The sequence below is a fragment of the Sphaerodactylus townsendi genome, linkage group LG10, assembly GCF_021028975.2.
Source record: "Sphaerodactylus townsendi isolate TG3544 linkage group LG10, MPM_Stown_v2.3, whole genome shotgun sequence".
NCBI classification, from domain to species: Eukaryota; Metazoa; Chordata; class Lepidosauria; order Squamata; family Sphaerodactylidae; genus Sphaerodactylus; species Sphaerodactylus townsendi.
The window spans coordinates 3,155,381-3,168,362 of NC_059434.1; the positions used below are offsets into that span (position 1 = coordinate 3,155,381).

General features: G+C 49.8%; 2 protein-coding genes across 6 annotated transcripts in view; one reads left to right on the forward strand and one right to left on the reverse strand.

Annotated features, from left to right (window-relative positions):
• The window catches only part of EVC (EvC ciliary complex subunit 1), a 51,377-nt gene extending 44,776 nt beyond the window's left edge, over positions 1-6,601 (reverse strand). For all 3 annotated transcript variants that reach the window (XM_048508949.1, XM_048508948.1, XM_048508950.1), the window contains exons 1-2: positions 6,371-6,601; positions 3,577-3,687 (exon numbers count right to left, since the gene is read on the reverse strand). In XM_048508949.1, coding sequence (XP_048364906.1) covers positions 3,577-3,687; positions 6,371-6,586 — 327 coding nt within the window. In that variant the 5' untranslated portion in view covers positions 6,587-6,601. The remainder of the gene's footprint in view (positions 1-3,576; positions 3,688-6,370) is intronic.
• Positions 6,602-6,684: 83 nt separating this feature from the next.
• Positions 6,685-12,982, forward strand: part of EVC2 (EvC ciliary complex subunit 2) — a 55,618-nt gene continuing 49,320 nt past the window's right edge. The window contains exons 1-3 of one of the 3 annotated variants that reach the window (XR_007245579.1): positions 6,685-6,948; positions 9,243-9,297; positions 11,262-11,416. Coding sequence is in view for 2 of the 3 variants with exons in the window: in XM_048508946.1 (XP_048364903.1) it covers positions 6,781-6,948; positions 9,243-9,297; positions 11,262-11,416 (378 nt within the window). In the remaining variant the exon portion in view is untranslated. Of the gene's footprint in view, positions 6,949-7,128; positions 7,157-9,242; positions 9,298-11,261; positions 11,417-12,982 lie in introns of those variants that run through there. The other 2 variants (XM_048508946.1, XM_048508947.1) reach the window with 2 other exon arrangements.

The following is a 12,982-nucleotide window of genomic DNA, read 5'->3' on the forward strand; positions in this document are numbered from 1 at the left end:
TAGAAGGGCTGTGCGTCACAGGAACACAAGGATTGTACTGGCTACAGAAGCAGACATTTCGGTAGAGAAAAGCTGTTAGAATGAGGGCAATTTACAGTAGAAACAGTGAAAAGGAAAAGTGGTACATTAAGGGCCTCCACCTTTCCTCAGAAAGGGCTGCTGAGTGGACATATCTACACTGGTTGGATCCCGAGCTATTTCATACTGTATCTTCCACTCTCTGAAAGAGGCAGATAAAGACAAATACCTATCAGACTGCTGGGTTCTGGTGTGGAAAAGCGGTCAGAGGGTGAGGCTAGAAGTGTTGAAAAACCTTCTGTGATTGATCCTTGTTTGGAATGGCTAAAGCCCAGAAAAATCTTTGAAGAAGTTAGTCTAATAGTTCACAGTGTTGGTACATATATTTCTATGGGAAATTTCTTCTAAACTCAGAGAAGTGAGAGATTGGAAGGTTTTGAGATGGTTATGTGCATACCATATAGCTAGGTCTAAAAGATAGCCATACCCACAACACCTCAGAATCTCCCAGATGTGGGTTGCTGTAGACTACCTCTTCCAGGGGTTCCCAACTTTTATGAGACTGTGGCCACGTTGATCAGTAGTATTTATTGATAGGCAGCAAGCACCCAGCTTTTGGAAGCCAGTTCTGCTAGACCTAGCTTTCACAGTCCCATTTATCCCCCCTAAATCTCCCCCTCCTGTTTTCCCAGAGAATGTGTGAAAGAGATGTTTTGGAGCTGGGTGTCCCAATGACCAGATACAATACAAATTTCCAACATAGCAAAAACACCCACAACAAGAAATGCAGATCTCTCTCCAGCACTTCAGCACTATCCATACATATATCATTATACAATGTAAGCATACCAAACAGCACAAAAACACCAAACAAAACAAAAGTAGCCAATTGGGATGCCATATTCAGATCATTTTTTCTTTTTCATAATGAATAAACAGAATTTTGCTACCGGTTTAGTAATATTCTCCTTCTTATCTTGTAATAGTTTTTCACAACAAACTTAATCAGAACAATATGTCATATTGTGTAACAGATATGACAGGCATTTTTCCCTTGCCTCCTCATAGAGGGGACATTTTAATAACATGCTCTATAGTTTCTATAGAATTCAGAGAGCAAGAACATAACCTTGCAGCGTAAGGTATCTTTTGATATTTCCTTTCTAAAAGAGCAGAAGGAAAATGGGCACTTCTTGCAAGAGTGAAAGCTCTCCTTAGATCTTTTTATCCAGGTAAGTTAAGTAAGGAGCAGGGGCAGGGATATATTTCTGTGTACAGCAGAGCGGAAAATCTGAATATCTTGCCAGGTCAACCCACCCCAGTGCCAAAAGGGGTGTTCCTGTGATGAGGTCCCTTCCTGAGCCCTTTCGGCCGGAGAATGCCCCTCATTCACTAGCACATAATCAATGGCACAGCTCACTAAGCACTTTCACGGGAAAAGGGGCACTTTCAGCTTATTGTCCGCGGTGCAACCAGCCACAGCACAATTATTCCCCCACCTCAGGATCGCATTGCCTTATTTTCAAAACTGAGCTGATGAATTAGGAATCTTTTGCTGTCACCACAAGTTTCAGCTAATTTGTGTCTTTCCTCCTCTTCTATATTTCTGATGCACGGGAGTTCAAAAGAACATTTAAACACTGCAAAAATAACATTATCTCTGACTAGTTATACATCAATGCTCTTTTGGTGTTTTGTTGATGTGTACTTCTCTGCTTTAGTGGCCAAAAAGCAATCCTGCTGCAACTATGGGCCTGGTTGTACTATGGTTTTAGTTTTGTGGTGGAGTGTTATGGGGTTTCCGGGCTATATGGCCATGTTCCAGTAGCATTTTCTCCTGACGTTTCGCCTGCATCTGTGGCTGATAACTTCAGAGGATCTAATAAAGCAAAGCGAGTGGAGTATATATACTACTATGCTACTGGAACACAGCCATACAGCCCAGAAACCCCACAGCACCCCAGTGATTCCAGACGTGAAAGCCTTTGACAATACAACTTAGTGGTGGTTGGCTCAAGAGCTCAGGGTCAGAAAGGCAAGGGGACATGTAATGATTACCTACACTTAGCCTTATTTAATGCAGGGAGTTAAGTCAGGACTGATTGTAATTAGCTGGCTGTGAAAGGCAGAATTCTAAAAGCTATGTGAGGAGATTTTGGGGAGAGTCCTGAGAAGAGTGCCAGAATGAAGGGGAGGTGGGTCTCTCCATTCTCTGGTGGTTTGAGTTGGTTCCAGAAAGAGCTTGTGAACGAGTGTGTGCTGATTGGACTCCATTCTTAGTCAATTAAGCTACCCTGTTTGAGGGACTAGAGCATAGGTGTCAAACTCGCGGCCCTCCAGATGTTACGGACTACAATTCCCATCATGCTGGCAGGGGATGATGGGAACTCTAGTCCATAACATCTGGAGGGGCGCGAGTTTGACACCTGTGGACTAGAGGGTCAGATTTAAAGGAGAATCTGTACTATGTCCCTGGTGAAAACAAAATAGTGACACTAAACAAACCCCAGGTTGCTGGGTTGTTTTTTTCTGAGGAAAACGCCACTCAGATACTAAGCAGGAAAGCTTGTGGGAGCAGTGGGTTTTTAATAAAGAGATAAAGAGAGGAATTGGCTTCCTGAGGGATAGCTGGAATTCGTTTTCTGTTAAGCTTAGGCCGTTTCTGCACGGTGGCGGAAACGGCGAGGTCGGCGCATTGCGCGCCGACCCGAAGACGCTGGGACCGTCCGCACGGATGGTCCTGGAAGCAGCCGGGCAGCCGGCACCGCGGAGCGCCGGCGCCCGGCCAACCCGGCTTATCCCTGGGTCTCCGGCATGTCGCCGAGGCCGGTGCAAATGGCGGCCTGGAGACGGCGTTTTTACCGTCTCCAAGCCGTCATTTTATGCCCGTGCGGAAACGGCCAATGTGTGGGCTAGACACATCTAGAGGAGATATAGTTGAGAGATTAGTGTTTTGAAACAGTTTTGAAATTCATACTCAGCTAGGATTTTACCTGCAATAGGGTATAATACAGTGATGGCGAACCTTTTCGAGACCGAGTGCCCAAATTGCAACCCCAAACCCACTTATTTATCGCAAAGTGCCAACACGGCAATTTAACCTGAATACTGAGGTTTTAGTTTAGAAAAACGGTTGGCTCCGAGGCATGTGTTGCTCAGAAGTAAGCTTGGTGGTAGTCGGTGGCTTTACTTTGAAGCAACAGTGCACCTCTTCCAACAGGTGAATCACGACCCTAGGAGGGTTTACTCAGAAGCAAGCCCCATTGCCAGCAACCAAGCTTACTCCCAGGTTTACTCCCGCGCTTTAGTTCTTCACATGAAAATCAGTGGAGTTTAACAGCGTTTAACAGGGTTACCTACACTGTCTCCCCAAAACTAGGTCTTAGGTTTAATGCCAATAATCGAGCCCAGTGGCCCAGGCCAGCCTAGATGTGGGGGGGGGGGGGGCACTCTGTTTGCGCGTGCCCACAGAGAGGGCTCTGAGTGCCACCTCTGGCACCCGTGCCATAGGTTTGCCATCACTGGTATAATATATCAAACGCACAAACAGCTGAATACCTTTTCTGTGACTGTCAATGTTTCTGCTTCTTTCATTTCTGGTAAGAAATAATCTTCATGTTTCTGAGGTGCAGAGTTATTGCTTTCAATCAGTCTTTGAGAATCATCCTTCTGAAATCCCAAGGAAGAGATTATTTTTAGTTACAACAGCGAAACAGTTCAACAGATTTCATCTGAAATATTTTCAACGCCCTTGCTTGAATTCTACAGGCCAATTTTACAAACGATGTAAAGCTTGCACATCTTAATATAAATATACATATTCCTGAATATTCATGTTCACTGTAACAATATGTAGAGTTTCATTACTGTCTGTTTTCCAGTTCTTAAAGTTAGCATAGTCTAGTAACTTCTATCCCTTAAGAGTGGATCCTGTAAACCTGTCATAAACACATGCAGAGCAAGGCGCATAAAAAGGGGAAGAAGAATCAGGGCCCCAGATTCTGCCCACACCCCTTGATGTTGGTTCTGTCCCTTTAATCAGGAAGGAATGCAGACTCTGTGCTCAGGTTGTGGACAATATGCTAATAGGCTTCTGGGGGTTGGGGTGTGTGTGTGTGTTGGGATATAAGTGCTTCCAGATGGAGTCTCTCCTCAGAGATAGTACATTTATTGACATGCAGTTTTTCATGCATAGGCTATGGACTCACATTGTGATGAATGTGTACAGGTGGGTAGGCATACCAACCTCTAGGTGCTACCTGATCTCCCGCTATTACAATTGATCTTCAGATAACCAATATCAGTTCCCCTGGAGAAAATGGCTGCCTTGGAGAGCGTGCTCTATGGTATTGTACTCTGCTGACCCCGCCGTCCCCAGACTCCATGCCCCAAATCTCCAGTATTGCCCAACCCAGAGCTGGCAACTCTAAAATGGGGGGAATGGCAATAAGCCCTTTCCTTGGCTTTGAAGGCAGAATGAAGAGGCAGAAATCTGAATAGTGGCAAAACATCAGGTGTTGATGAGTATCATATTTTTGCCACAAAACAGGAAGATAGAACATCATGGAAAGGTCTATGCTAACTCACCCACTCTCTCCGATGTACTAGCTTACACAAGGGGAGGGTTTTTAAAAACATGAGGAACTACCAGTGGCGTAACTAGGCAAACTGGAGCCCTGGGCAAAACCTGAGTTTGATGCCCCCCCCCCCCCCCGTGCATGCCCAATGCAACGCGAACCCCCTTGTAGCTATGCCCAGTGGCGTATCTAGGCAAACTGGAGTTTGATGCCCCCCCCCATGAGCAGCCACCCTCCCCCACCGTGACCAAGCAATGATTTTTTACACCAGGTCGTTTCAAAGTCACCATCACATTATAGAACATGCCCCAACTCACATATCTGAGCACAGCAATAGGCCATGCCACACAGCAGAAATAATTTTTGAAAACATTTTCAAAATTCTTTCAAAATGTTTTATTACTGCTATGAAAACATTTTATGGTGTTGTATCCAGTCCCCCAATTGGGGGAAACAGCATCACTTTCAATTTTAGTTAAACTGGGTACCCCAGATTCTCCCTTTAAGGCGGATTTAAAAGAAGAATCTGGGCTCCCTAGTTTAAACAAGTGATGCTGGAATCCACCCCCAGACAACATCATTTTCAATGGTGTTTAAACTAGGAATCCCAGATTCTCCTTTTAAATCCACCAGTTTAAACAACATTGAAAGTGCCTTACCCATGTCCATGACAGGATCCACGGGCAAAACCAACTCTTCTTGCACCCTCCCCCGCCCCCCCAATCCCCTTTGAAATGACGTGGTGCAAAAAAAAGTATTGTTTGGTCATGGTGGGGGAGGGTGGTTGCCTGCCCCTCCCAAAAAACCTGAAATTCTGCCCCGGGCCCCATTCTTTCTAGCTACGCCTCTGGCCCGCCTTGATTCTGGTCTGCCTGACCATGCCCCAGCCAGCCCCTGGCAGAAGCCCCCCCTCCCAGCTCCAAGTTGCCCCTCCCTCCAGAGGCTGTCCTGGCTTCTAAATGAAGGCTTGTGGGATTCTGCTATCACACCGGCCAACCCGTCCAGTGAGTTCCCGTCCAGCTTCGAGTGGGCCATTCCTCACTGACTGGGGGCTGCTCCCCAGGTAATCAGAAGAGCCTCAGAGGAGTTGTGTACGAGCCTCCAGGCCGGGGATGCCTGAGAAGAGCCTTTTGGAAACAGGGTCAGCCAGGGAGCCCTCGGCCTCCGAAGGGCTCTGCTGACACACACAGCCAGGGGAGCGGTCGTGCTGAGCTGCAGTTCCACTGGGGATCGGGTCCTGAGAAGCAAGGAGGAAAAGGGGTCGGAGGACCCCGGGTGTCCCATCCCAGTCGTGAGAATCCCAGCCCTGGATCTTGACTGACAGGCAGCCTGCAGCTGAATGGCAGCACCCCGAGTGGAACCAGGCCCGGCCCCTGGAAGCCCGATGGCATGGGGGGGGGGGGGGGGGGGCTCCGGCTCTGCTTCCAGGATTCCACTCCAGGGATCGTCGCTCCAATCAGTGTCCAGGATTCACACGGCCGGGACTAAGTTTGACCCGTTACTTTGTCTCGAGTTGATCTGCAACGTTGCAGCACTCCCGTGTATCTCAGCAGCGCAGCCCACGGAAGCCCCGCGGCCCTCCCGGCTCCCCAGCCCCCCCCCACTTTGCCGCTTTGGGGCGCCTCCCTCCCGCGCCGGGATTCCCAGGGGGATTCCCGTCCTGCCTCTCCGGCGGCTGCCGGCTCTTGCAGGGAGGCGCCTGGCGGGGCCCCCGAGATCCCGCCGCCCGCCCGCCCGCCCGCCCGCCCGAGGCCGCCGGGGCGCGCAGCCGGTACCTGGCGGCGGCGGCGGCGGCGGAGCAGGAGGCGAGGTCCGAGCGCGCCGAGCCAGAGCAGCGCGGCCGCGCCGCCGCCCAGGCCCAGGCCCAGCAGCACGGCCAGCGCCAGCAGCCCCGACGACGCCTGCCCGGGGGCCGCCCCCAGCCGCAGCGCCACCTCCGCGCCGCACGGCCCCGCCGACGGGGGAGCCCCCCCGCCGCCCGCAGGCACCATCCCGCCCCCCCGACCCCGCCAGCAGCCGCCGCCGCCGCCCCCCGGCCCGGCCTGCGCCCCGACGCGAAGGAGGGCGGGCGGGCTGGGCAGGGCTTGGGGAGGCCTCCCGCTCCCTCCCCTCCCTCCCTCCCTCCCGGAACCCGGGCGAGGGGCCGGCGCCGGCCAGGGAAGCGCGCCTGGCTCTGCCCGCGCTCATGCCGCGGCTCTGGCGCCTGCCGGGGGTGCTGCTGCTGCTGGGGCTGCTGCTGCTGGGGCTGCCGGGCCGGGTGTTGGCGCGGGGACAGCCCCGGAGGGAGCCTGGCGGCCCGGCAGCGCCCCTCGCCCGGCCCCCCAGCGCTCCGCCGCCCGTCGGGCCCCCGCTGGTGAGTGGCGCTCGCGGGCGGGTGGGGGGGGGCGCCGTAGGGGCTCCTCGCGTGGGCCGGGTGGAGGTCGTGGGCGGCAGGGGCGCCCTGCGACGGGGGACGGCGCTGGCCCAGGGGGGCGCCTGCCCTCGAAAGCCGCGTCGCCCGCTCTGACGGAACTCGCGCCCGTCCAAGCTCCTGCCCCGCACTCTGGTGGGGGTCCCGGAGGGTTAGTGGGTCTCTCCCCCCCCCCCTGCTTGAAAGGGAAGCGGACCTGGGGCGCCAGGCCAGTCTTGTGAACCCGAGAAACCCACTGAAGGCAGGCCCCCCCCTCTGCTTTGGGGCTCATCAGTCAGGGGTCTGCAACCTGTGGCTTTCCAGATGTTCATGGACTACAGTTCCCATCAGCCCCTGCCAGCATGGCCAATTGATCTGCAAGGTTGCAGCACTCCCGTGTATCTCAGCAGCAGAGCCCGCGGAAGCCATGAGAAATTGTAGTCCATGAACATCTGGAGAGCCACAGGTTGTAGACCCTGGCACTTCTGCCCGCCCCCCCCCCCCTGCCCAGCCCAACTAAATCACATTATGTCATATCCGGCCCTGGTAACAAATAAGTTTAAACCCCCCCTTTTTGGGGTGGGGGTGGGGCAGGATTGGTCAGCCTTTCTTGGTGTCCATGTTCCGCCCTTGTTCTGGGCATCTTGGATTTTCTTCATTTCTTCTTTTGCTTATTTTTTCCTCTCTAGTAAAGCGTCCTGGGTGATTCACGGTTGCTGTGTCCTTTACACTTGGCACAGATGCAAGGAGCTGTCAACATACTTTTCCCCATCCTTTCTCTAGCATTTCAAGGCCTTTTAACATACAGTTTTCTCTGTGGGTACATCTGTTGACTGAGAATACACTTCATGTGCCTGGCAAAGTGGGTGTACCCATGAAATCTAATACACCTGGGACTTCAGTCCTGGTCAGTTGTGGCTGTTTTAGCAGTCCAGCTGGGCATAAGGGCACATGGCACAGCCCTTTCAAGATGCACAGCTACGTCCTTGTGGGAATTGGGCACAGGCATGTTTTCCCAATTTAGAGTTCGCCATTGGAAGCCCAGGTCTCTGGGAGCATGTATTTGAATGCTCTAAAACTAAATTAGAGGGACATGGCCTTGTTTTTATTGATTTTATTAATACCCTGCCTTCCCCAGCCTAAGCCAGGCTCAGGATGGGTTACATACACAAAATGGCGGCCAGGGTCTCTGCCCTTTTCTTCCCCTCTGCTTCCCCTCAGTGGAGGAGCACAGCACCTGCCCCATGATCTGAACTGTCTCCATCCCAGGCTCTAACTCACTTTCACCACAGGTTTCCTGCCCCTCATTTATTCGTAGGTTCCAGATCCAGTGCTGTATTTTGTGAAGCTGCCCTGAATTTCTGGAAGGAAGTCCTGGGGTAGAAGGGGCAGAGGGGGGATCCAACCAGTTCTCACTACTTCTCTAGAAGTGGTTACTAATTCTTTCTGAGTGCTGAGAAGGGGTTACTAAAGCAACCTCCCTGCCCAATAGGGACTGGAGGTGCGTGTGTGCGATGGCGCCACTGTTTGAATCCCACCATCATCGGAACCTGTTATTAAAATTTTTGGATCCCACCACTGAGAAGGGGTCCATCATAGAGTAAGGTGACCATCTGGTGAACAGGAACGGGGGTAGGTGGCCGCACGCGCAGCCGCAGGAGCGCACTGCCTTCTGGGGTGCTGCTGTTTCCTGCCCTGTGACAGGGCGGGAAACGGCAAGCCCCAGAAGGCTGTGCTCCTGTGGCCGCGCGCGTGGGAGGCTGCCGCACTGCCTTGTGCCCCAGAAGGCAGTGTGGCAGCCTCCCAAAAATCGGGACAATTTAAAGAACCCACAGGACGCGGGACAAATTGTTTGAAGGCGGGACTGTCCCGCCAAAAGCGGGACGTCTGGTCAGCCTGTCATAGAGTCCTGGGCCATCAAAACAGTCCATGCTGTTCACTGTGGCACTTGTCCTGGAGAAACACAATCCATTTCAGTACAGGAAAATTCTAATCCACTCAGAAGTAAATCCCTGTATGAATTCACCCTTGACCAATAAACCTGGATGATAATATTAGCATTAATCTAAATATCAATTAAGAGGACTATTGGGGTACCTTTTAAAACATTGGGGTCTTTCAGCCTGTGGTGATGTGGACGCACATGAATGCTGTAAGATGTCAGAAGAACGAAAGATTTCATTGCCAAACAAGCACTGTTTCTACATGTTAATTTAGGGAGTAAATCAAAATATTTCTGATTCGTTGTTGTGTTTCAGATGACTCAAGGTGAGGTTAGAATGCAGACATCACGGAAATGTTTTGGCCCAGCTGGTAAGTGCTGATCCAGATCAGATTCAGACTAATTCAGCTCCTCTTTTTGGCAGAGCAGGCTGCCTGATGTTATGCGTGGTTATTTCATAATTGATGTGTGTATGGATGAAGAGAAAACGTGTCTTGGGACATTTCATATACTGTGCTACTGGTGCCATTTGTTAAGGAGAGCCCAGCACCCTGTACAGCAGGGGGTTCAGAGCAGAGAGCATCCCTTATACCTGTCCCTCTGTGATAATAGACCTGCATGCATGATAATAGACCTGCATGCAATACAAAACAGTACTGGTTCCTACCTCACTTTGGCCCTTGTGGGAGGCCAAAAGCGGGCCCAGCAATTCAATGGCACCAACACTTGTTCTGGTGCCTAATGCACTGAAGCTGGGAGCTTTGTGGGGTGGGGCGGGCCCCAGTTGGGAAAGCTTCTTTGACACTGAGCTTGCTGGGCCAACTGTCTTGCCTGGCACACCTCCAGCATCAGACGGGCACAAGGAAATAAGTACCACTGTGTGGGGCCAGGACCGCGTCTCTGGTCCTACACAGCTGAATTAGTTTAAGACTAAGTTAGAAAACACCCAAGAAGCAGTTTTGAAACAGAAGATAAGTTTACTGGACAGCATAAGTATCTGACCAGGGTGTCCCCTTAAGTAAGAGGCACCCCCACTTCATACAAAAGGACCAATTTTATAGACACAGAATTTAGAAAGTTACAGAAGGTTAACTGTAAGGAATTCCATAGAAGCAGAAATAAAAGGCTTTTTGGGTGTAAAAGACCGTTTATTCAGACATCCTAGAAAGCTCACGTACACGCCGTGGCAGGAATAATATCTCCCGCCAGAAGCACAGGTTATAACTCTGTCCATCCCATCCCCCTCCCGGATTCCCATGGGAACGTAGGTCTCATCTCCCTCGCAGAGATAAGGTCTCCGCCGCAGAAGCTGGCCCATCGCCCGGGTTGTGGAATGTAGTCAAGGCCAGGCGGCTGACCCGTTCATCAACACCATTGAATCCTTTACACTCTGCCTCCCTTAAAAAAGACTTCTCCCCCCCAGGTTTGTGCGGAAAGGTGCGATGGAAAGCAGACCAGGGTGTCCCCTCCCGGGTGGCTCTCGAAAGAGACACGCCCAGCATAGGAAGAACCTTAGTTTTTATAGATACAGAAATACAGATGTCACACAGTTCATCCCCTTAAGTTCCACGTACATGATCCATACCTCTTTCACGTGCCATAAGCATGAACCTTAAAATCCCATTGGATGGTTCTGTCTCCTTGTCACATCAAGACAGCCTTTATTCTACGTGTCAGTTTCCTTAGCTCATGCCCCTCTCTGCCCATATGCAAAGGGCTGCAATAAAACTAGCTTCTGCCTTCAAGAATAACCTGTTTTCTTAGTTTGCTCCCAGAGAGAGACATGTCCTTAAGCTATGCAGCATTTCTTAGGATCATAAAACTTCCCTTTCCCAGCTTGAAATGTTTTAACTTCAAATGATTTTACAAATATTGATTCTAACAACAATTATACCTTCGATTGTAAGACAATAGAATTATGATCAAATACAAGTAAATGTGAATCACTCAATATCATTTCTGTGTTCATTTAACTATATAGAAAAACACTTTTTAATTTAACTAATCACATTCATGTAGCTATTCTAACAAAACAAAGTTATAAATGCGTATTTCTGCTGTCACGTTGGCCCTTAGTGACAAGATCTTACAGATGTTATCTTTGCTTGCCTGCATAGTCACTGACAAGCTTGTAAAATGCCTTTTGACCTACTGCAAAACATGCAGGCTTCTGGTCACTTATACAGAAGCTCCATTTTGATTCTTCGCATCTTTGGTTCATATGAACTTCCATATTCCTTAATCAAATACAATTTACAAACATTCTGATCCATCTCCACACACTGCCTGAAAGGTGTCTGAGTCATGTGCTGAATTTTCCTTTGATATTTTTTAGCTGCCCAAATGCCAGTGGTCAGGAGACAAAGCGAAAGCCGCAAAATGCCTGTCACCTCCGCAGCCCCAGATGCTCACCTCAGCCGCTTCTCCTTTGCTTTGGCATCCTGGACAAAGAAGTTCAAACGACAAGCACCGCCCATTAGCCACCAAGTGGTCAGTAACAGTACATCTCTTGCTTAATCTAGCATCTCACTTTTTCATCAAAAGAACTAAGTAGAATTGCACTGAGCCTCAAGTGGAGACTTGCTTAAGCTGTTTTCTTATTTGTTATATGTTTTATGTTCTCTGATGCTTCATTTGGGTCTTTACAGTGTCTTCGGCTCTTATAATTGTAGATTTTTTTAATCGACTGCTTTGTGTTAGAAGGATTAACAAGTTTTCTAACCCAAATGAATAAGTGCAAAACATAAATACTGGCTGTATTCTGCTTGCTTGCTTGCTTGCAAAATCACCCTTGTGCACCCACAGTTTCCTGCACTCTTCAGTTGTAGGTCAGTGTTTCATACTTTTAAATTCTGGGGTCTAACAGTTACCTCTTTTAAAGTGTATTTTGAGCCAGAGTGCGAAGTATTGTGGATATTTAGCCTGAAGTAAAATCAGTACCATGATCAGACCTCCCTTCAACACCCCTGCAATGTAGTGTCTGACTTTGTCTGCCTGCAAAATCCAAACAATTAATTCTTTTGAATTGGAGCCAGCCTGTTGCAAAGGCCAATCCAGTACATTCTTAAAAAACAGATTTGTTTTGCTTCCTTTGCCCCTGCCTTCCTCCCGGGTTTGGGGGGGGGGGGGGCACAAAGCAGCTTACATTGTTCTTCTCTCCTCCTTTTTATTCTCACAGCAGTTATGTGAGGTGGTACCAAAGGCATTCACAGCTGGAATCAATTGGCTGTTGTGGGTTTTCCGGGCTGTGTGTCTGTGGTCTGGTAGTTTTTGCTCCTAATGTTTTGCCTGCATCTGTGGGTGAAATGTTAGGAGCAAAAAGTACCACAGCAAGGCCACACAGCCCCAAAAAACCACAACAGCCACCTGTGAGATAGGTTAGATCAAGAATGGGTGACTGGGCTAAGGTCACCCAGAGTGCTTGTATAGCAGAGAGGAGATTCGAACCCGTGTCTCTTCAGTGCTGGTCCTATACTCTAACCACCACACCATGCTGATGGCTCATAAAGGCAGATCTTACTTCCACCTTTAGCTTGCTGAATCGTTAGCTGTCTTATGCTTGCCAAGGCAGTTGCCCTGGGCCTCTCTGCCCCCAGACTTGTGCCCTTCTCCACTGTCACCATTTCTGACTGCTGTCCTTCCTACCGGAGCCAGTTTTTGCCATCCTTGGCCAATACACCCGTGCTTCTTCCTGTGCTGCCAGGCACATTCCATGGGCACCTTACAAGCAACTGCTGGGAAGAGAACTGGACCTTCATCCCCTTGTCTCCATCAGGATTCATGTATATCAGCCTCTGTACCACAGGCTGTCTGGTCCAACTTCCTGCTCAATGCAGCATAATTCTAGAGCATCCCAGACAAGGGTATGTCCAGTCACTGCTTGAAGAGTGCCAAACAGTGCTAAACTCATCACTTTTCTAGGCAGCCAATTCTACTGCTGAACTATTCTCACTGTACATTTTTCCCTAATAACCAGCCAATATATTTCCACTTGTAATTTACACCCATTAAGTGGGTGGATACTGAGTGGCTGCTGCCCCTGAGCATCAGGGCTTC